The 23,963-nt window shown below is 40.5% G+C and overlaps 2 protein-coding genes across 5 annotated transcripts in view; one reads left to right on the forward strand and one right to left on the reverse strand.

The window, feature by feature from the left end:
* Nucleotides 1-5,101: 5,101 nt before the first annotated feature.
* On the forward strand, nt 5,102-9,932 carry LOC148677134 (uncharacterized). Of its 2 annotated transcripts, none has more exons than XM_088618671.1 (7): nt 5,102-5,423; nt 6,301-6,457; nt 7,410-7,503; nt 7,943-8,061; nt 8,391-8,533; nt 8,902-9,054; nt 9,420-9,932. In XM_088618671.1, the coding sequence occupies exons 1-7, from the start codon at nt 5,413-5,415 to the stop codon at nt 9,529-9,531; spliced, it is 789 nt and encodes a 262-aa protein (XP_088474797.1). In that variant the 5' UTR covers nt 5,102-5,412; the 3' UTR covers nt 9,532-9,932. The 2 variants fall into 2 exon arrangements, with proteins under 2 accessions (XP_088474797.1, XP_088474790.1); XM_088618664.1 differs by having other exon boundaries at nt 5,110-5,423; nt 8,857-9,054.
* A 6,320-nt stretch (nt 9,933-16,252) lies between these two features.
* Nucleotides 16,253-23,963, reverse strand: part of golim4a (golgi integral membrane protein 4a) — a 31,559-nt gene continuing 23,848 nt past the window's right edge. For 2 of the 3 annotated variants that reach the window (XM_088618688.1, XM_088618681.1), the window contains exons 11-16: nt 23,112-23,188; nt 22,909-22,976; nt 21,910-22,065; nt 21,562-21,630; nt 21,090-21,173; nt 16,253-18,862 (exon numbers count right to left, since the gene is read on the reverse strand). In XM_088618688.1, the coding sequence (XP_088474814.1) occupies nt 18,710-18,862; nt 21,090-21,173; nt 21,562-21,630; nt 21,910-22,065; nt 22,909-22,976; nt 23,112-23,188 (607 nt within the window). In that variant the 3' untranslated portion in view covers nt 16,253-18,709. The remainder of the gene's footprint in view (nt 18,863-21,089; nt 21,174-21,561; nt 21,631-21,909; nt 22,066-22,908; nt 22,977-23,111; nt 23,189-23,963) is intronic. The other variant, XM_088618696.1, reaches the window with a different exon arrangement.

A 23,963-nucleotide genomic window follows, 5' to 3' on the forward strand; every position in this document is an offset into this window, starting at 1 on the left:
GCAACAACAATAAAGTTCTGAAAGTAATACTTACTGTACCTAACAAAATATTTTTCTGTAATGTTTATTGAATGATTTTTTAAAATAAAACAATACTTAAACAATACATCTAGACTTGTCAGAAGATTGCCGTTCTTTGTTTAAGCAGTATGTAAACAGTAATATAATACCCATGCAACATATTTCTATTTATATCCTTAGTGACAAATTACAAATCACTTCTTTCTTTTTAAAAAAAGGGTTTTGCCTTCACTTGTATATACAGTACTTACATCACATTGCAATGTAAGTTAGCTTGTACTGTGAATAGTATGAGTTTGTAGTTTTAAGATTTTGTAAATAGGAGTTATTCCTTTAGTTCTGCCCTAAGAATTGTGCTGTGTATGTGTGTATATATGCACAGAGAGCCATTCCATCCAGATGGTTTCAAAATAAGAGTGCTGTCAGGAAAGTGACCATTCTCTTGTCGCAGTTATTAATACTGAGGGCAAAGCTTCAAAATATTTTTAGAAATAATATCTGGAATACAAACTTCATTTGGTGATTGTCTTGCGGTGATTTTGTACATACAAGTAAATGTTTTTTCCTCTTTCTAAATTTCAAATGCACATGCAGCACCATGGCATAAATTACAAATCCGATTTGTTTCCTAAAATGTAAGAAGTTACTGAAATGCTTTTTCACCTGCATTATAAAGCTGAGTAGGCCACACCGATTCCAGGCGAAGAATAGAGAGGAACCCCAATTCCTCCTGACAGGGCAGCCATCATACAATGAGAAGGGAAATTAACAAAAACAAGTTAAAGTAACAAATCTAAACTCTGACATGCGTCTTTGGAAGATGGAAGGAAAACCATACCAACATGCGGTAAACATACAAATTCCACATAGTCAGGCGTCCAAGACAGAATCAAACCAACAACCTTGAAACATGCCAGTACGCCTTTGGATTCATAATTTACATATCCCAAGAAACGTCACAAATGAACATCCCTTCACTTTCAACTAGGACTGTTTAAACAGCAATATAAGCTTATGGGTAGTTTGCAGCCAACTGTCCTGATTGAACTGTCCCAGGAGAATACTGCTGTCTCACCCTTTATCTTATAATGTTCGTTGTATTTTAAATACTGATCAATTTAGATCTTTGACACATGCCTGTTTGAACTGAATGTCTGATTAGGCTGAGGGACACAATTTGGTATTTTACAAAGGCAGTCCGTACTGTGGAGTAGTGAATAATATAGTGTTTCATGGCTTTTAGTAAAAAGGATTTTGAAAGTCTTATCAGGAACTGTAATATTTAGAAAACGCATTCATATCTTCTTACAAGTTCAATATACTATAGACAATGAAAGCAAATCAACACTGGGAGTTACACAATAAAATCCATTGGGAATTTACAATGATTCCCCTCTTTAATTTCTAAGCCAATTGTACACAGCAGTTCAGTTCCACTCTCTGAATTCAGATCAAGAGCATCCACGTTTCCTGATCATGGAGGATCTTGGGAAAGTTGACCTATGCTTAATTGGAGGCAAACTTATGGGTTGCTGTCTGGGAAAATAAATCGGCTCTTCATCACTTCAGAGTGTATGGTCTACAGTGCGTAGCAAACGGATATAATTTCCTCATTGTTAACAATTTCTTTGTTAACACTTTGCATTCTTGCCTGTTTCTTTCTCGTAACATCTCCTCTTATTAAGTTACTATATGCTATTATTTTTCCAGCAATTAAAAACCTCCCTAGTAGTGGTAAGCGTCACAGTGAATTGGAACCAATCCTAGAAACATTAGGACAGAAGGCAGGACTACACCTTGGAGAGGACACTCTCCTGCTTTTCATTGAGAAAACACCTCCTGTATACGACATGAAACTGTTTTACATTTCATTCACTACACACTTAACATGTTTGTGTATATACAGAAAAATAATGGGTTTTCAACAAAACAATATATCATGATGTATTATTATCAAAATACTTATATTTTGCTCTTGTAGAGGCTAAATATTGCAATCTGTGTGCCTGAAGGTTACAACTGTAAGTACTCATGCAGTGCTTAAATTGTATTACCTTTCAGATTCTGCATGGGGAAAGCATTGTTAGGAGACATCAGAATTGATAAATAAAAGAAGACAAATTGTATTTTTAGCATATGAAGCTCATGTTTGTGACTGTGACTGTAACCTTTGGTACTGTATCTCCTTCTTCCTCGTGCCAAGAGAAAGGAGTGACTCATGTCACCTGCTGCTTTACAGAAGGCATCTTGTCTCGAGATTTTTTTTATCCTTTTTTTTATCCTAGCTGCATAATGATGGCAAAAAGCATTTTACAAAAATTAGTTCATGTAGTTGCCTCTTTCCAAAGAGCACTGCACTGAAAGGAATACACAAAGCACACTGCGAAAGTGTTCTCTAGCATCAGAAATTTGGTGACAGCATAGTGTTTTATTTTTGCTCATCCTTTACGGTCTGTCTACCTGCAAAACAAAGTACATAGAAGGAACAACACAACCCAACAGAACACAGGGGAAACTCACCACTTATACTGAATAATTTATCTAGTAATTTCTTCACTGTTTTTTTCCTCCAAAAAAGATACTGTCTACCAACCGTAGGTGACACCAACACTGGAAAAACAAGCAGAGACTTAAAACAAATGAATGTGTTTTAGAGTACAAACAAGAGCATGGGCTATAATTATTGAAGTGAAGAACTACGGTGGCAATGAGCTGGACACACAGATAGCACAAAGGATCATTGGTACTGGAGGAACTGGCAACCCACTGAAGCTCAGCAGGTGTGAGCCTGGTCAGTACCTGGATGGGAGACCTCCTGGGAAAAACTAAGGCTGCTGCTGGATGAGGTGTTAGTGGGACCAGCAGGGGGTGCTCACCCTGTGGTCCATGTGGGTCCTGATGCCCCAGTATAGTGACGGGGACACTATACCGTAAACAGGCACTGTCCTTTGGATGAGATGTAAAACCGAGGTCCTGACTCTCTGTGGTCATTAAAAATCCCAGGGTGTTTCTTGAAAAGAGTAAAGGTGTAACCCCGTTGTCCTGGCCAAATTTCCCATAGGCCCTTACCAATCTTGGCCTCCTAATAATCCCCATCTATGATTGGCTTCATTACTCTGCTCTCCTCCCCACTGATAGCTGATGTGTGGGGAGCGTTCTGGCGCACTATGGCTGCCATCGCATCATCCAGGTAGATGCTGCACATTGGTGGTGGTGGAGGGGAGTCCCCATTACCTGTAAAGCGCTTTGAGTAGAGTGTCCAGAAAAGCGCTATATAAGTATAAGAGCAATTATTATTATTACAATCATTGTTGGAGCAAGAAAAATGGGTCTCAGAGACCAAAATATACCTTGAAGAAAACAGCTAGATGGAAGCTATCTTGAGCATGAAAAGAAACTCAGTATTCAAAATTGCAATACATATTGTATATTATCTGGAAAATGCTAAAATATTTTTGTAGCAAAGGCATTTCTGACATTATTGAACAGAAATGGCATACTGTAGATAAACGCATTGTGCTGATTAACATTAGTCTTCAAATGTGTTGATCAACACTGGGTCTGCTCCGAAACTCACAGGCTAGTGGAGTGTGTACCCACAGTTGAAAGCAATACAGGTTATATGTATACATGTGTGACACATTGTTTACACCAGATGCAGAAGCTGTTTTTTGGGATACCGACCCATTACTCCCCTACAGCCTGGAGCAGTATATGCCTTTCACTGTTCTCTGTGTTTAGAGAGGTCAGAAACTGCTGACTTTTAACACCCCAAATGGAGATCGACAGTGCGCTTACTCAGTCTCGCCTTAAATGTACAGTGAAGCAAAGGCATTATCCAATCCATAAACAGGGCATCTTGGTCAGGCATTGTTACCCCATGCTGTTAATGCTGTTACATGCTGTTACTGTTTAATGGTGTAACTGTCACCATGACTATTACTCGCATACAAGAGTACAGTGAGTAAACTGAAATGTACTGTAGTGTGTATGTAGCAGAATATTGTGGATAAGATTTGTGATGTTAATAAATGTTCTTAAAGTTACACCCTTCCCCTTCCATGATACACAACCATTGGGTCTTCTCTCCTGCTTGATTTTCAACAATCTTGACATTCAACAGGTTAATTCACCTGCATCTAATCTCCAACAAAACTACCGAAAACACAATTTTGAGGAAGAATTTTGGGGACGCCTTCTTCCAGTGTCGGTCTGATTAGAAGCTTGTTGACAGGTGCATTCACTACTTCCCAGACAAAATAAAACATTTCTGATGCTTGTTTATAAATCACCGTTTAGTTTAGGACGCCTGCTCTCTACATTTTACAATTATTCGCCTAGGGTCCATAAAAGCAATGGCGCCTGTTGGGTCAAATCACACGTGTCCAAACAGAGCGGAGTATGTTCATAAGGTGGAAGACAATACAGTGCCACTGCCTGTGCGATATTGTCTTAGAGTTTATATTGTAACGCAACGGGGGCTCAGGCGGGCGCCCTTGCCGCATCTGGTCGGCCCCATCCCGACTGGAGGCTCGAACCTGGGACTTCCGCGTCTCTCTGCAGCGACCCAGCCCCGTGAGCTAAAGTGAGATCTCTCCACAGCCCAGTAGCTGTGGTCCTGCTATCACAGGGAAGGGCGGTGACGTCACCGCTCTGGTACGCCGGCTCTTACACACAGTGCTTGTCGGCCGTAAGCTTTACACTCTCCCCCGCTTAAATCGCCGTCCCCGGCGAAGGGCTATCCCATCCCACCTGACACCAATGTAACGCAACGGGGGCTCAGGCGGGCGCCCTTGCCGCATCTGGTCGGCCCAAAGTATAGGTGGCTCGAACCCGGGACTTCCGCGTCTCTCTGCAGCGACCTAGCCCAGTGAGCCAAAGAGAGATCTCTCTACAGCCCAGTAGCTGTGGTCCTGCTATCACAGGGAAGGGCGGTGACGTCACCCGCTCTGGTACGCCGGCTCTTACACACAGTGCTTGTCGGCCGTAAGCGTTACAATATCTTTTAAAAAACGTTATAGTATACCCCCAGCTTCCTCGGGGCTCTGTGTTTAGGCGTACTTTTAGAGCATCACTCGCTAATCCCGCGTTCATTCGGTCAACCATACAACTTCCCGAGGCGCACAGCTAGGCCAGCTGCCAGAGAGCGCGTTGCTAAGCAACGGGCCGCTACCCTGACCTGCCGCTTTTCTTCCCTCCCTAGTTTTTTTTTGTCAACCACGGGACCAAAGTGAAATCCGGCAGGTGACCCCGAGAGAGCGGTGCTGCAGCAGAAGCAGATCGTCTTTCAGCAGGTGGGTTAATTCTCATGGAAACCCGCACGGCCGTGCCTGGGAGACAACCGCATCGGAATGCATTAAAGAAAACAAAACTCCGAGACGACGACGGGACATGTCCGAAAGGTAAGGGTACTGATCTGCAAGAAGTTAGCAGACGAGCCTCGCTCGGTGAGGCAGCAGCTTGCAAGGGTCCGCAAGGCGGGAGCCCCTTTCCTCTCAGGTATGTTATGTGTTTTGTGTGTGTGTCAAGAAATACGTACATCGCACCCAGTTGTCAATACGTTATGAAACGAGGTAAGGCATCCTCAGTCATTTAAATACTACTGTGAATGAGAGTGGTATGGGATGTATTCGTCTGCAGAGCAAGGTTATTCCGTTATCTGTGCAACTGTGTTGAAACTGAATTATCCCTCCTGTAATGGCTACCGAAGTTATCCGGTGCAAGGTGGAGAGGTCAAGGTAACAGAAGCCGGAAAAGGGTTAGGACCGAGAATTACAGTAGGAGCAATGCGTTTAAAAAATATAAAGTGAGTTTAATGGGTTTTGAGAAAACGCCACGTTGTTGTTGTTGTTGTTGTTGTTTTTTCCAATTTCCGTACATGCCTTTGTCTTGCTTGATAATCCTCATCAAAAATGCAGTAAAGTGCAACAGCAGTTAAACACGTACACGAACATTTTCTCTTCTGCCTCACTGCAAAATAAAGCACTGCTAGAAAATACAACGTATAGGAGGGAAAAAAGACACAGAGGTTTTTATGTGTAATTTATTCCTCGTTACCAATTTACAAACCGGATCATAGTGTGCATCCAACTAATTCTGATTTAGAAAGCCAGCAATGTCAGAAGTGTAATGTCTTTAAAACTGTCTGGGGTATCTGGAACTAGGGGAGTTGAATAATATGATTACATCCTACATCGTACATGTAGCTGTAGCACACGGTTTGCAGTACAGCTTCAGAGCTCTTGGCTGTCTCACTCTGACACCCTTTTCTCCTGACAGTTCCTCAGGCGTTGTTACAGGCACCGATAGCTCGCCCAACTCTTACTCCTCACGGTACTCTGATCTCAGTGACACCAACACTTCGCTGGCTTTGGTCTCAAGGAACAGAAGCACCGCCAGTGAAAAACATAGTCCAGACTCGGGCATTGCGTCACCTGTGAGTATAAACTTTTCACTCCTATCCCTGCAGCTGAATCGGAGATGTGATTTCGGGCTTGTCTGACAGCTGCAGACCTTTAAGCGGCTGTGCATTCTGTCCCAAACAGGTTTTGCACTTTAAAGACCATATTTATAGGACTACCTGACCTGACTCAGCACCTGCTTGGCTTCATGGGATAAGAAGTCCTGTATCATTTGCAAGTGGAGCAAACGTTCGGTTTGAAAGAATTTCATTACTGCTGAAGATCAGCAACTTCCACTTGGAGCTGTTTTTCTAACAAGTATCCTGTATCCTGCATCCTAATGTCTGTTTTATTCAGATTTATCTGCTTGGTGCCTCGGTGTCATTTTATACCCGCCAAACATGAATGGCATCACTTGACAGCTGCCTTCTGCAAAACTAATAAGCAGAAGTGATGGATGTATCAGATCAGTACATATCACGTCAGAGCTTAACAGTGTTTGTAAAAGCAGAGTGTGTAAAGCCCATCTCATACTGCAGAATTAGTGTTTCAAATGGCATGAATGCTGGCTAGGCAGAAGTAATTAACCCGCTAAATGTGAGCTACTCTACATATGGAGCCATTTCTCTCTTTTTTTATAATTCTACATGCACAGAAAATAATAAATTACAATTTGAGCAGGGGGTTAACATTATTGCGAAACTTATTTTTCCCGTAGGTTGACAATGGTCAAGGTAGCATATGAACTGCATTGCTTTGTGCTAGATTGTTTTCTATAGATTACCACAGTAGTGTAACTACCGTAGTTTTTGATGTAACTGGCTAAAATCAACACTCATGGGTATACCCATGCTTCTGATACAGCAGCAGTAATGTGTGGCAATTATATTGTACCCAAGCCTAGATTTAGATATTTTACAAGCTCAGAAAATAAGTGTGAAGACATCCCCAAATGCGCACTTGACTTTGATCCTCTTTTTTTTTTAGTTGCCATCAGACCGATTCAGGTTCATAGCCTGGCATAATTTAGAGGAACATGGTGTCCGAGGGGACCAGCTAACCAGTCCCAGAGTCAGAGAGGGTAAGGAAGTCCAAGAGTGTTCAGAGTGTTGTCTGCCCACAATAAAAATAATTATAATAATAATTCCTTACACTTATGTAGCACTTTTCTGGACACTCCACTCAAAGTGCTTTAAAGGTAATGGGGACTCCCCTCCACCTCCACCAATGTGCAGCATCCACCTGGATGACCACAAGGCAGCATGAAAACAAAAAATACTGATGCAATAAACCTGAAGTTTAACTGTTTTTACATTATTATGCTTATGACTTTGGCCGAACACTGTATGGGAAGAGATGAAATTGTTCAGCTAAATAAGAGTTTTGCAAACAGCGGTCTACTAAGTCTCCATGAATGGGACAGTTTTCGCACAGCCAGTATATTTAGGTATGCTTAGTCACATACACTTTAATGTCTGCATCTGTATTTAAATAATGTTACGTACTGTTTTATGCAATAGGTCCAGCAGAAGAAGATCTTATCCTGAGAGGGGAAGAAAATTACATAATAGCAAGAAGAAATAAAGGAGATAGGGAGAAATGGGAAGAAAGACTACAGGAGAACTGGGAAAATGTCATGGTGAGGGTACCCTGATTTAAACTGTTACAAACTGCATGAAAACAGAGTGTGAAGTGCCTTAGAAGCACTACAAAACATTACATGTTTTTTTAGGCATTGCTGCATAGGTAATACATTAAAACTCAGCCTTGCTGGCTGTTTCAACTTATTTTTCATAGGGCGTCATTGCATACATTCACAGCTGAAGTCCTCAAGGTATAGAAAAGAAAAGCTGCTCTTCGGTGCTTTGTGATAATCTCAGGTTGACAATTTTCTGGAAAAAAAATACACATATTACAGTGACGGTAATGTTTCCAGTAAATGTGGCCCTTATATCTGCATTTGAACAGGAATTGAATTTGTCGTATCAAGACCTTGGAGACCCCTACCAACTGGAGAATTTTACCAGGATACTTAGAAGATTAATTCGAGTGGAGAGGCTGCAATTAGTGGACAACTGTTTAAGGGACTTGAGTTCTGTTCGATTGCCAAGGTGAGAAATGTTTTTGTTAATGTTTAAAGTTTAATGAATGTTAACTGTCTAAGAGATATTGTGAATGTTTCATTTAATATGCATTATATATAAACAGGAGAAATATTAAGTCTCTGAAATTGTGAGGAGCTGGGTTGTTAAAGCTAAAGTTTTATTGTTATTTTGACGTACCTCAGACAGCACTAGAATCACACAATATTGGCAGTAAGATGATTGATTACTAGATTTGAATATGGTAAACAATATGATTGCAGGTTATAAAGTAAAAAATATATGAAGACATAAAATGATCTGTATGTTTATTCTTTGCCATGCTTATACAGATGCAAAAGACTGAATCTGAACAAAAATAATTTCACATCCATCAGACAGCTGCCAAAGATCCCTCAAATTCAACACTTGTCCCTAGCAGAAAATAACATCGGGACACTGAGAGATTTGTCAGACCTGAGGACAACACCTCTGGAGTCACTGACTTTGAAAAGGAATCCCTGTGAATTTCAGGAAGACTACAGGTCAAAGTAAGTGAAAGATTGCCTCCTTAAACAAATCTTCTGCCTTAAAGTTGGACACAAATATAAATGTTGTTCCTCTTTTCCCAACTTCGTTTAATTTTGCAATTTAATTGAATGCCCATTTTTACAATAGGTTCTGTAAGTGAAATCTCACATTGTCGTATTGCACTGAAAGTAATTCAGATTTTTCGCACTTTTGTCTTGTGTAGAAACCTACTTATCCCAATGACTTAAACATTGAAAACTATCATGTCTGATTCATGTCTGATTATCATACACTGTTTCTAAGGTTTAATAAAAACAAAAGCATTAAGTATTGATTTGTTGTCTCCACATACTGCAGTACATCTCTTGTTGCTTGTGTGTTTCAGAGTCTTCTCTAGTTTGCCAAAATTAAAACTTCTGGATGGAATTCCAAAGCTACCATCAGACTGCGTGTCTTTGGAATCTACCATGGCTTCCAAAATGTGTACAATACTGTAAGAGCTGGCAAGTGGGTGTGTTAAGAGCTATCCTAGACACCTTTTAGTTTTACACCATTGCAATTTTGACATCAAAGTACTGTGTACTTAGACTGTGCTAAATGAGCAGTTCTTACTAAAACATACGTATGCCTATGATGAAATACTTTCTATTGAAATCAGAACTTTTGTCAACATAGAAGTAATGTATTGAAAAACATACATGAAATTTATTGTTCTAAAGTCCTGAAAGCCATTGTCTGCATATATACAAGTTATCAAAAGCCATTTTCTACATGTGCAATGTAAGTTGTCATGTATACTGTATACAGTGGTCTGTAATATGTACTGATAATGGAAACTGTAAATGAAAATTCATATTGTAGCATTGGTATGTTAAAGAATTAAAACTTTGAAACAGAATTTTGTTTGACAGCAAATTACATAAGACTTCCCTTGCCACTTTGTATTGCAGATAGAATAGTATGATTTGGTGTTTGAAAGAGTATACTTCTTTGCCATTTAGAAAGAAAGACCATGCTTAGAAAGGTCATGTACTGTATGTAGCTGTCAGACATTAAGCTGAGTGACTGGTAATTGACTGCATTTCTTTTCAACATCTTTAATGCACTGAGCATTCACTTTCTTTTCTGCCTTAACTCCTGCACTATAACACAGCTGCTGTTTGATTCCTGATACCTTGGTTGGAGGCTGGTAACATCAGACAGTAATATGATGATACTCTTGTCTGCTAACAGCTGCCATTTACAAACAGTATCATTGTGAATCCCTGGTGAAATGGTGTCACACACACACCTATCCTTCTGAACATTTGGAATGATGACAAAGCTGCATTTCTGTTGGCGAAGGGGGGGGGGATGCAATTAAATGATTTTCCCATACCTATAAATCATTACATTTCATATCATTTACAGTAATGATTTCTTCAAAACCAGTCAACAGAACGTGAACTGTGAAGTAAAGATAGACGCCTCAATGCCTGATTTCCGTATGAACATTGTAATTCTAATTTGTTGCTGTATCACATCACTATATCTCAGCAGGTCATACTGCAAGTAAAATGCAGAGGACATTCTGCTGTGTAATCATTGTGTAGTCAGTCGCACCAGAGCTTGTAGGAGCAGACAGTGAAAATCCTCCGGTTCCTGTAATGGCAGGAGGCACTAAGAGAGATCTGCGAAATCTGAAACGAATGTACATTGTGCCCCCTTGACACTAATCCCATCCTCAGATTTCACTGCAGGTAAGAGTTATCAAACCTTCCACAGAGGCGTGTTAATGCAGATTGGTCCCTGTGGTCAGGCTGCACAGCGGCGGTGTATCTGGGGAAAGACTGCAGAGGAACGGGTTTATGCTTTCAGAAAAGACTCTTTGTGAAAGGGAGGCTTTAGAGAGAAGTGCTTCAGAGGACTAGGGGGGTCAACTTTTCATTTTATCTTACTTTATTCCCGCTGTATGTTTTAATTTGAATGATGATTTCAGGATTGGCGCAACTTGAGAGACAGTGTTCAATGGCAGCCGAACTTCTTATGGAATAAACAAAGAGTGACAATTATGTGCATAAAAATCTTATTTCAATTCACATTACTAAGTACAAGTACCCCAAAGAGACTGTTTGCCAATAAAATGTTTTGGATGGGAAAACATGTTTCATTAACTAAGATACTTTGCAGTGGTATAGCTAATAAGCAGATATGTTGAAGAATTACAGTGCACAATTCATGTTCATGGCAAACATGTTCAGTTTTTACACTTTTTTTTCATAGCCAACAACAAATATGGCTTTCTCTTATGTTCTTTATTTTGACAGCAAAGTAAAAACATTCTTTGAATTTAGTGATTCTTACAGGAACCAGCAGCCTCTCTAAAGTGCTAAACCCCAGTAGCACTGTTTACTTCATAGTGAGAATTTATATTTATATTCCATGTTATCAAAGATCGTACTGTGGCGCTCTATGCCCAACCTTACAATCCTGTGAGATTTTATCTAAGCTATATCTTTGCTTTGTGAAAACAGCAAAGAAACATAACTGTCTTTTATAACTGGAGGAGTCTTGGACAATAAGGATTGTTTTTGGCTGCAGTTTTGATTGTTATTCAGCTTGGCTTATATATCATAATGGAAAAACCTGGCCAGGCATTCTGCAGCCCCTGGCACAGTAAATTGGGCTGCACCCGCCAATGATTAATGCTTTAGACAAGGGTACTGCTTCAGCCTCCTATCTAAGCCTCAGGATCACCGCTACCAATATTGAAAATGAATGTCCAACCTTGAGAGATGAAAACAGAATTGAAACAAAATCATAACACTGTTACACCTGGCAATTGGTCATTTCTTTGGGAAAAAGTGCACTGGGGTTTGCTGCTTTAAACTCTAGGATGTCTCTCTTCTCCTGCAGAAACACAGGCAAGTGTCCAAATAAGTGTAGTATTCATGACAGACTGAGTAAAAGGCACCGGCTCAATCCGTGTACACGTTTGCATGCTCAGAGGTAGTGGAAAACAATGTGTCACTCGCAAACTCTTGCCCTAGAAACAGCCCCTTTACCACACACTGAACCTGTTTTGCCAAGATGGAAAAACCCTGCAGGCTAGCTATTACACTTTCAGTTGTGTTCCATCACTGCAAGTTTCCTATGATCAATTTGAACACAGACCCTTCTGCAGCTATTTATTAGCCGGAATTTAAGTTGCAGTCCTCAGCAATGTGTGTCGATAAATCACAGGTATGCAATGCATCAAAGCAGCACCATCAAGAAATTCAGGGAGGTCAGTTTGTTCAGTGGCGTGTGAAGGAAAGGCGTTCTGTCATGAAAGGCAGCATATTTAATTTGAAATCAATTGGGTTTTTACTGTGCCGGGGATACAGCTATGCCACTGGGGATTGCAACTGGTCTTATTCACAGCTGTTTCAGCTCCCTTTTTCCCCAAGTACTTTGCTGTTTAGCAACCTCTATTTTGGGGATCTTTGGGAGTTTTTGGCAGACGTGTGCTGTACTGTAGATGGCTGCTTAGTGCTTTCATGACAAAAGCTGTTTTGAAAGTATACCCAGAGGACACAGAATGTTATGCACCTGGAAATGGAACTGTCTTGCCAGCTTTCAGCACTTCATCAAGACCTGTCTTGAAAATGTAGGTGCTGTGGTTTCCACCCACCTCATCGACATGCTGTCCAGGTTACCTGGTGTCTCTGGGTGTGTTTGGGTATACCCAGCGAAGGGTTGGCATCCCATACAGCAGGAGATCCTGGTCCTAGAGACCCTGAAAACCTGTTGGTCTTTGTTCCAGACAAGTTGGTAGTAACAGTGAATTTGTAATTGACTTCATAACAGCATTAATTTGAACTGTGTGACTCTTTTCAACCTTTAGACCCATTATTGGTAGCTTTTTAATGATCCCATTTCCTAATTAAAATCAATCCTAAACTCTTGAGTCTAACCCTAACCAGCAGCTTATTCATTCAATTAACATGACTCCTACAATTATACAGAAACATGCTCAAGAATCAAAACCCTGAAGAATAAAGAAGAACACTATAATGTGAATAAATATCATCTATATGTAGATGGAGTTCAAGGTTTCAAAAATTATTGCATACTATTGAATGAATTGCTACATAACATAACAGCTTCAAAGCTAAGGTAACAGCAGAAATAAAATTAGAAAAATAAATTGGAAAGTAGGTCATTTTGCTTATTAATTCCAGGAGACACTGAGTTAAGTTTAAAAAATCAGTAGGTGTCCTGTAATTAAAAGGTTAGCTACCTTTCCTCCTCCTTTACCCAGAGTACTGCAAATTCAGATCACTATTTGCATGGCTTAATTATACAAAATGTCTGGAGAGACAATATGTATCTGGCTCATTCCTAATACCGTTCAGGTGAGAAGCATCAAAAGCATGACAGCAAAGGAACAAGCAGATGTCCATTTCATAGTGTGAATACTAGAAGGAAAAACACATTTCAGCTGTAGGACTTTCTTCAGGTATGGATATTCAGTCCATCTAGCATGTAAGGTCGCTAATGATTCAAGTAGATTGTCTTTTTTTTTCCTTCCAGCCAGACGAATTCCTAATTATCAAGTTTCAGCAATAATTTGCCCATCAATAAATGGAAAACAGAAGAACTTCGACAAAACAACAGCTATTTGTTTAAGTTTATAATTAATTATAGCCAAGGAGATGTAATGTTCAAGAATACTGCTTAATTAGAGAGTACGAATAAAATACAAATGACTAGGAGTAAATGCAGTAAACTGAACAACAATTCCCCCCCCCCCAATTTATACCTTTTCTTAAACTCTTCTTTTAAAGTTTTCACTTAGAAATTATAAGTTTCCTTTAAGTAAAAGAAGTTAATGTAATTTTTAATTATATTTTACTGCAGTCAGAAAACTGATATATTTCATTATTTGCACACGCCTTGTATGTGTGTGTGACTTTACCCAGTGATAATGTCTGTAATGTAAAAACTTAATTTTGTTATGGAAGAAACATCAATTGCATTTCTAAATTTAACTTGGTAGACAAAACCTAAATTAAATTGCACTTAGTTTTTTTAGTTTTTTTTTTTGCAATTTCACTGGTTAACATTTCCAATTAATAAACCCAATATACAGTTTGACAATATATCCGTGTTTTTTTTTGCTTTTTAATTTTTCTTAAATGTGTAGAAATGTACTGAATAATTACATCAGTAAGATGGCAAATGTCTGCTTCATTTAAAGACCACACACAGTGTGAATCACCATTTCATCTTGTATGTTGAAATAAAGTAACAGACAATACATTATTCCATATTTTAAAGGGTAATAAATTATCTTCAGAAAAGGAACTGCAGAGGATAGACAAATCCATATTCTGGAAACAAATAAGAATCTCAATTGAGAGAACCTTAACTCGGAAGAATTCATTTTCTTGTTTGGCAAAAAGGATTCTAGCCTGATTGTTAAACCAGCAGCTATTCTGGAAACGTCAGTAGAGCGCATGCTGACCGTTCATTAATGACAAGAGGGTGGTCTCAGCCTCATCAGAAACAATATCATGTCATACCAAAGGTGAAGAAGGTCATCGGTTCTCATCTTCCCAGCTGAAAGGTCTAAAACATTTCATGTGAAACTTCTAAGACCAGAATCACACAAAGAATGGGAGACAGATGATTAAAGTTATTCTTTTCATTTACTACAGTATTTTCCAAACATGAAGGTTTTTTTAACATTTTAATTTCTTCCTAACCTCACAAATAACCTTGAGAAACAAGCTACCCTGGAGTGGGTACTCACCAGTACTACTTAACTTTCTTTTTCCTGGGGATCAGGTGGAAGGGAGGAGGGGGAGTTCAGCAACTGACTTGGCATTTGAGAAATTCATTAACCTCGGCAGAAACGGTGGCATCTTTTTCAGCCAACTATTGCTGGGATTGGCACAGAACCCAATTACTCAGGAGAGCAAAACAGAGAGGTGATAATGAGAAGCAGTGTTAACACCATCAATAATCTGAGTGGCTTCCCTCCTGCTAGTACAGAATGTCAAGAGGATCAATGATGCTATGCAGTCCTCTCAAAACTCCTTTTCCAGGAAGGAAGTTTGACCATATGTGAAGAAAGGCAAAACTACAGTACATCGAAAGAATGCTGAACTAGTACAGAAGCATTGCTGGTTGAGTATGAGGGTGAAGGAAGATATGCCTCACCCATGATTTCGGTTTCACTGCATACTAGTGACCCATTGGAACTCACAAGTGGATACTAGTGACCCATTGGAGCTCACAAGCAAAATATAATGTGCAGCTGGCACAGGATTGAAAAGTTGGATGAAAAAATTAGGGACTATTTTAGTCTTAAGGTAAGGAAACATGGGCCCGAAGTTGCAATACTAAAGAAAAATACTTTATGAGAAAAGCTTCACTCAAACTCACTCTTGTAAACTTAATCATTTTACTTGTTACCAACTTTTTAATACAGTGCTCAGGTTTCCCTGTTGTGTTGAAACATTTAAGAAGTACGTATTTTCATGTCATAAAGGCTTCCATTTTTATGTAAACTTTTTTTTTTTACAACTCAGATGTTGTAAAATACTGCAGGACACCACTGAAGCAGGTGATGAAACACAAGATGTGTCCTGTTTATTCCACTACAAGATCTGGATTTCTAAAACAAAATACTCAATATCTGACATACAGATTAGGTTGTGAGATCAAAGTAACATCCTGTTTATTAATTTAAACGAACGTTTTCCAAGAGGGGTGTCAGATCAAGTAGTCACTTACCTTCAAAGACTTTAGAAAGAAACAGTTCTGACCTGTTTTGAAAATTCATGCTCATTATGTACAGCTGGTATAGAGGATTTGATGTCAGCTGAAATACTGTTGATCTTCCAGTAGAATGTTACCCAAGGACAACACAACTGTACTTGCCAAATGCAGTGTTTTGTCAGGTGATAAGGTAAATTATATAACAAGTGTTGTTTACAAATCAGTCTCCCTGTATAAGAAGCACAAATTCACTACAAGCTTAGTGGTAAAGCAACATTTTTCCCACAGTTCCTGGACTAGGAAGGAAAGACATTTAAAATGACACACCCTTCTACTGCAAGGAAAATGGCTGCATTCAGTTTTCTTTCCCCGGAAACAGAAAAAACACCTTTTCTTTCTGCTGGCAAGCCTGGCAGTCCAAGCGTCAGAAGAGAGTTCAGTCTCTCGTCGAAAGAAAAGAACACCTGCAGCCACCCTCCACCCACCTTTATTTGGTATTCAGTTCATCTCATGTTACAAGTTGCAGCATTTCATTACAAAGCATTATTCTTTAACCAAATATAACATCTTTTTCAGGTTCTGAAAAAAATTATGTACAAATTTATATATAATATATATTACAGTGGTACATGAGCAATCTATTCCAACATTTTACCGTATTAAAGATGTGATTTTGTGGAGTAGTGGGGACAAATACAAAAATATTGCGAAATGATATTTATCTTAGAATTACAATGCTGTAAAATAAATAAAGGGGTCAGAAATTGCTCGGAATGTACGATGTATAATTTCTATTATACAGTGTAAAATGTTTCCTATTAAAAAATCATAAACTTAAAAAACACACACACAAAATACTTCATTATGATATAAACAATAGTACCCAATAGTGGGGACAAAATTCGTTTTCAACAGTATTTGTATTTGTTCTTTAAGCCCAAACAGATTTAATTAGATTCTCCGTTTGTCAGTTCTGTTTATAATCCCCCATAGAATATATCTACACTGTTTATTAGGGCATTCCTGTGTTTTACAGTGCAGACTTAAGGTACTGTTCCTTAATGATCTCACTGCAGGACACAAGTAATCTCAATACCTGTACTTTCAGAGAAAACTACTTTTAGTCCAGTTACTTTGACCAGAAATTCACGTTCCCCAAACTTACTGATACAGTTTCAGCCCTAGACTAAACTAGTTGTCATGGACTTACTGTACATTAAGTAACTAATGTAAGTAAGGCTGGCGCAAAACATATGTATTTTCATAACTCGTAACAATAGAGGGAAATCCACAAACGTAATATAAAATTCATGACCTCCCTGAGACCCCTCACCAGAAGCAAATAGGAATACCCCTACAGATGGAAACAAAACAAAACTCCTTTCATTAGCTCTTTTGTTAGCCAAAGAGTGTAGAACAGAAAACAAAATACCGTATGTCCATAATGTTACACTTTGGAAACAGGTTTACCAGTATTCCTGACTCACACTGCTATGGCGCTGGATAATATAGAAATTCCTTTTGCCCAAGAGAACACCTGGACTGTTTAATTCAATGCTATACTTTACTTTTTGGAAAATTAACAAACACAAGGCAACACATTTGTGTAAATGCTATGCGTTGCCTGAAGTGTTGCCACCATACACCTTATAATAGTTTTGGCCTCCTTTGTAAATAAAAATGGAAAAAACAATCCATCTATTGCACTCCACCTGTAAGGGAAATTTTTGCTGGCTCTTCTGTTCACTAAGAAGCAGGTGTGACAGGGCCTGCTGAGTGGCTCAACGGGAACAGGGGCTGTGCAGTGCAAGTGAGCTCTATGTTCCAGGTGTCACGGTTTCGAGTCTGAGTCAGGTCACTAGCTGACTGGGACCAAAAACTTCCCCTGATGGTGGCGTGTGATTGGCTGATTTGTGCTGAGGGTTGGCTAGCCCAGCCCCTGCTAAATGCCACAAACCCTGCAGAGAGCAACAGGCTCACACATGGGCAGTGCTACAGGCGAGAGATATCCTGAACCTCCAGCAGGGGGCTCAGGTGCCTCTGACACATTAAAAGAGGAGGAGCTTAAAGGTGGGAGGAGCCAGAGGAGACTGCACTTCCTCGTTCTCCCCTACACGTGGTTACAGTGTTCACAGCAGTGAGCCAAGATGTGAAAAGCAGATATTTGGCAATAAAATTGGTGACTCTCAATTTAAAAACATAACAAATGAAAAAATATAATGTTTCAATAACCTGTCAGGATTATACAATGTAAAGCATGGAAGTAATATCTGAGCGATCATGGAGAAATGTTATTGAAATCGAGAAGTATTTTTCGGACACAATTGGAACCGAGATTAGGTGTGTGCAGCAGGATGGGATTTGCTGAATATGGTTGGTGGGAACCTAATTACTGTAAATCTGGGATACACAAATAGCCGGATACTGGAAGGTCACTGGAATAATAGCGTTTAAGGGATAAGGGATTTAAGGGGTAAGATAAAGCATAATTTAAAACAAAAATGTTTTCCGTTTAAAAAAGTCTTATAAAACACACAATTTTTTAATTAAAAAAAGAGCAAGATTACAGGACTCAAGCATTCTGCTAAAAATAATGATCTTTTCTGATTCCAAATAAGCTTCAACTAATTTTTTTAAACTATCTTGAGTTCATTTTGAATTTGGTATAGCGTCTCTTTCCAAAGAATTGTCACAGAGCCTTTCACAACTGTTCCAAGTTTCTACTTGTAGATATTCTTTTATTTTTTCCTTCGCGTACCTCTGTTGTCCCTTGCTAGATTTCAACCATTATTCAAAATACACACCTCTTCTGTAACCGCGGAGTATTCGTATTCCTGCTGTGGAGCAAAGGAGAAAAAGGTGTGGAAAGTCCTCCAGTGGGCTGCTGCCTCACTGGCAGCTGGAACGGTTTTCAGACGAAGGGTGTCCTCACATCTCCGCCCGCCGATGGGGGTGTGCCTCACGTGCTCCCCCTTCTCCCTCCTCCTCCTCCTCCTCTTCCTCGTAATTCTCCTCTTCGGCCTCTGGTTTGCGCTGCTCTTCCTCAGGAGCTTTGTCCTCCTTCTCTGGACCTCCTGGGGCCTTGAGAAACATAAAGAGGTGAAGCTGAGTTGCAGAATCTAATCTACCCCCCTGTTTTGAAATAACAGAAGGGTAGGCTGGGTTTCATCCTGTTTTTACTCAATTATTTGGCTGATGCTTTTGTCCAATGCAAAGTATACGTGTACCCATTTACACAGCTGGGCAATTAGCCAGAGCACTAGTTCTGAGTACCTCAAGTACCTTGCTCATGGGTACATCAGCAGTACCCCACCCAGGGTTAATAATAATAATAATAATAATAATAATAATAATAATAATAATAATTCCTCACACTTGTATAGTGCTGGACACTGCACTCAAAGCGCTTTACAGGTAATGGGGACTCCCCTCCATCACCACCAATGTGCAGCCGCACCTGGATGATGTGACGGCAGCCATAGTGCACCAGTACACTCCCCACACACCAGCTCTCAGTGGGGAGGAGAACAGAGTGATGGAGCCAATTCATAGATGGGGATTATAAGGAGGCCATGACTAGTAAAGGACAATGGGGAATTTACCCCGGATGCCAGAGTTACACCCCTACTCTTTTCGAGAAACTCACTGGGATTTTTAATGACCACAGAGAGTCAGGACCTCAGTTTTACATTTCATCCGAAGGACGGCTAGAACCCACAGACATCCGGTTATACAGCCCTAACCACTGCTCCTGCAGTGTAAAACCACTGCGATTTGTTCATGTAGGCCATTAACTTGTCCTGAGAACACTTCACTTACCTGTTTCCATGGCACCAGGTGGTGTACGTACAGTATATTCATTTTTGGTTATTCATTCCCCAGGTTAAATATGTTGGGAAAAATATATATCAGATGGATAAATAACAGAGATTTACACCTGATTTATACCAGATCATACCAATGGGACACTGTAGGTCAGACCCAACAGTGTGTATAAAAACAGGAGAAAGATAGCGGTCTATGCTGTTGCAACAGCTGTTTCGATTCACTTCTTCAGATCAGCTCTAGGGTCTTGTATGGGTTGTATCAGACCCATACTCACAACTGGTTAAATTGCCCTCAAAGCCCTCCCCTGAGACAAATGCCATATCTGTGGAAAGTTACACAGTAATGCCTCCAAACCATGCAGACAAAAAGAAATGTGGTTAGCTGGCATTAAGCGCATAATCCTATGCTGGCAATACAAACACTAAAATGCCTCGATTAATGTTCTGCTCTTGTAGACCATGACACTGTATGTTTCAAAAAGCTAATTGGAACTAACCTTTCTGCTTTCATCGAAGTACTGCACAAATAGTGACTCTCTACATCTCCTCTGCTGGATGTTTTTCTTAGCTCTTTCTCATGAACTGTGGGGCAATCTTTCTCAGGATTGCAAAAGCACCCCATCTTATTTAAACCAGTAACTCATGACATGAATACTGTACTGTCCTGTATGGGTTTAACAGGCTCACAGCTTGAGCATCCAGAGGGAGCACAAGGATTATCCCGCTTTGCCAAACTAGCGTGGTCGCTCTTTCTGGTAATGTCTGAAAGAGGTACGTACATATTTCAGCAGCATACACTATGGATGAAAGGGATCTATTTAATCACGTTCGGAGGATAACTGCACCTTTATGGGCTACCTTTCAATGTCAATCATGAACCAAGTAGGTGTAATTTGATCCAGTGAAATGAGCTGAAGCAGATCCGCTATTCACTGAACAATCCTGCCAATCAGGGGAGGCATGAAGATGAGTTTATAGTTCCATAGCAGTGCTTCCAAATAAGAAGCACACTGTTCTTAAAATCACTTCAATTTGCTTAGACCAGCCCGTAGGGAAGGCTCCTGGCTAATTTACTTTGTAGAACAATCAGCACAGAATATTTTCCATGAGCAATTGGTCAAAACCTCTTCAGGTGGGATATATTTTCAAATAATATTGGTAAAACTGTTTTCATGATGTACACAAAGAACAGAAACACAACACAAAGTACAGAAAGACATCATGAATCACAATGCTATAAAAATATAGGAAGAAGCTTGGATTTCCCATATCTATACGGAGAAAGACTTTAATACTGTACTCTCAAAATTGTAAATACCTGTATAAACCTGTGATATCACAACAGCATGCCTTACAATTCATTAAAGGGTTCTCCAAACCCTTAGCAAACTATTTGACGTGATCTAACCCAACTGTTACTGCTTGTGCCCAACACCTGGATTTATTTAACCAATATTTAAAAACAGTGGTTGTGGACTTACGTGTTCCTCATTCTCTTCATTGTAGGGGCCATCCTCGTTCTCCTCTTCCTCTCTTTTAGGGGCTCCAGCTAGATCATCCTGGACCTGAAACACAGAGAGGTGTCAGCCGTTGCAGCGAAGAAGAAAAAAGCGTCAAGGCTTTGTGACATTTCTAGAGGAAATCAAACAGTTTTCAGAAAACAACAGAAAAAGTAGCTCAGTTCCAACCTTACGATTTTTAACAGCAAAAGTCATTTAATGGCGAGAGGAAACGTTTTAAGCCCGCCATAACCTGTTCGTGAGCTACAAGAATCCCTCAAGGCGTCTGATTGACAGACATGTAAAACACAATGCCTGGGCCAAAACTGATCAGAGTGTGTGGGTAACATCTTAATAATGAAGGAATCATTTATCTTGGCTCCACAGCAGCTCGAAGCCCACTGTGTCACAGGACCAGGGATAAACCTCCTCCCCAGTCCCCCGTTTCTCCTACCTCCTCCTCCCCCTCCTCCTGGTACTGCTCATCCAGATTATCCTCCTGCTGATCCGGGTTCCCTGCCAACTGCACAAACAGCACAGACACACCGGCTCAACGCCCGCTTTGATGGACCCTCGCGTCCCAAACCCCCGTGTGCTTTCGGGGGTGGAACCCGTTTTTTTTTTTTTTTTTTAATGTGATCTTCTTTCACAGAAACAGATCAACAACCATTTCCATGGAAGAACATTTTGACAAGTACTCTGTTTCCACTGCGGTTTTCCTCAATGGGAACAGCGCTCCCTCAGCGTTTCCTCCATCTGTGCTCTACAGTGATGGCCGAGCGCTCGGAAGAACAGTTCTTACCACCAGCTGCTCGCCCATCTCTGGCCTGACCCTCCTCTCCACTTCCCGGCGTTCGCCGTTCCCTTCTGGAACGTTCTCCTGCCGCTCCTCCGCCTCCTCAAACTCGTCCTCGCCCTGGTTGTTCGGATCATCCTCTGGGTTCATGTCCTCTGCAGGCTTCCAGATACAGAGAGAGAGCAACGGATTACTCAAGAGTAAAGCCTTCACCTCCCAAATAAGCCATGGTACGACACCATTGAAGACAAACAGGGCAATGCATCGTTTATTTTTTTGTCATTTCTCTCATGCAAAAATAAAAAAAGATCCTTTGAATTAACTTTAAAAAAACAAAAATAAAAGGTGCAGTACCTTTCCTAAGGAGTAAAGTGATGCATTTCTCTCTGCTCCACGATTAAATAGATTTTAATAAAGTGAAGATGATGGAAATTAAATGGGAAAGGGTGAAGAGATATTACGAACAGTACCAATGTAAGGGCAATGTCATGTAGAGCCTTCCCAGTTCCAATTAAAATACTGGAAAGAGGAAATATGTCTTTTTAATGTTACAAAAGAATCATTCTAAATCTCTGACAATTCATTTCACACATGCAAATGCATTTAACAGCAGATACTGAGCTTTATCTTAATCATTTCACAAAGCAAAATGTAGTGGTACTTACAATGTGATTACAGGGCTGTTTGACTTAATTCACTTATATCTGAATGCAAATTCAGAATTATTTTATAACCGCTAAAGCCTTACATCTCAATATTAAGTACGGTATCATATTCCAATTCATTTCCAACAAAAACTAATGAAGAGCATCTGGCTGCCCAGAGGAATTCAGTCCTTTATAACCCGAAGCAGTAAGATATTGCCAATGTCTGATATGGCTGTGCAGAAAACACATGTTTCTGAGTAGATTCACATCAATCCATGCAGTTTCATGCAGAGCTTTGAGACCCTAACAAAGGCAATGGGAACCTGGTGGAAGCCCTTTACAACAAAGAGATCTTCACCTCTTCCTGGACGCGATCGCCTTTGCCGTGCTTCTCCTCATCCTCCTTTTCGGTTTGTTTGTTCACCTCTGCATTAACAAAAACACTCCGTTAAACGCAGAGCATCTATGCGGTAGAAGCAGGATTGTGTGACTCACGGCGTGCCAAAGCCCTACTCGTTAAAGAGATTTCTAAGGATGGCTCGAAAACTGGCCTGCACCCACCTCCGTGCTCCCCGTTTTGCTGCTCCGCCTCTCCTTGCACGATGTCTGCATCTATGTTTTCATACTGGCTCTTCTGTCTGAAAAAATGCAGCGCAAAATGGAGACGTGCAACATCAATCCCACGGAAGAGGCCCGGGAAACTGCCGTGACAGGATTTTAATTGCCAAGTGCTCCTTCTCACTTTTCACATCAGCGATGTAGGAATCGGTCTCCTACACCAGCAGTGCGTGATCTACAATGGTCAGGTTATCTGATCTGTTTTGAGGTTTGTATGTTTTGCTCGCATTATTCCCTCTTTGTTAAGGTCACAACTTTCATCACGGTAGGATCTTTATAGAAAGTATGGTCTGGGCTCCATGATGGCCGAACCTGTATACGCTCTCACTCAGATCAGAGGTTGATCTCCAACACCTCAGAATCCAGCCCAGCTCACAGCACAATCCCTCCATGACCAGGACACATGGAGTGGCTGCCAGTGTCAGTTCGGGATTAGTCATCCACGGCTCTCTCGGCATGCTGGGAACAGTAAACCCTGCAAACTGTTTCTCCAAGAACACGAGCACAGGAGAAAGCATCAAGATCAGAGCAGGCCATCGGGCCCGTCCAACGCGTTTAGGTGCTAGGGAGGAATGGCTCTGCAGAGAAACACATCTACATGACCCTCCCAAGTGGGCACAAGAGTCATTGCCAGACCTCTCCGCATGAAGAATCTCCCTTAAAAGGGCCAGGGTTTTTCTTGAAAAGAGTAGGGGTGTTACCCTGGTGTCCTATCCAGATTTCCCATTGGCCTTTACCAATCCTGGCCTCCTAATGATCCCCATCTCTGAACTGGCTTCATCACTCTGCTCTCCT

The sequence above is a fragment of the Lepisosteus platostomus genome, chromosome 2, assembly GCF_059453375.1.
Source record: "Lepisosteus platostomus isolate fLepPlt1 chromosome 2, fLepPlt1.hap1, whole genome shotgun sequence".
NCBI classification, from domain to species: domain Eukaryota; kingdom Metazoa; phylum Chordata; class Actinopteri; order Semionotiformes; family Lepisosteidae; genus Lepisosteus; species Lepisosteus platostomus.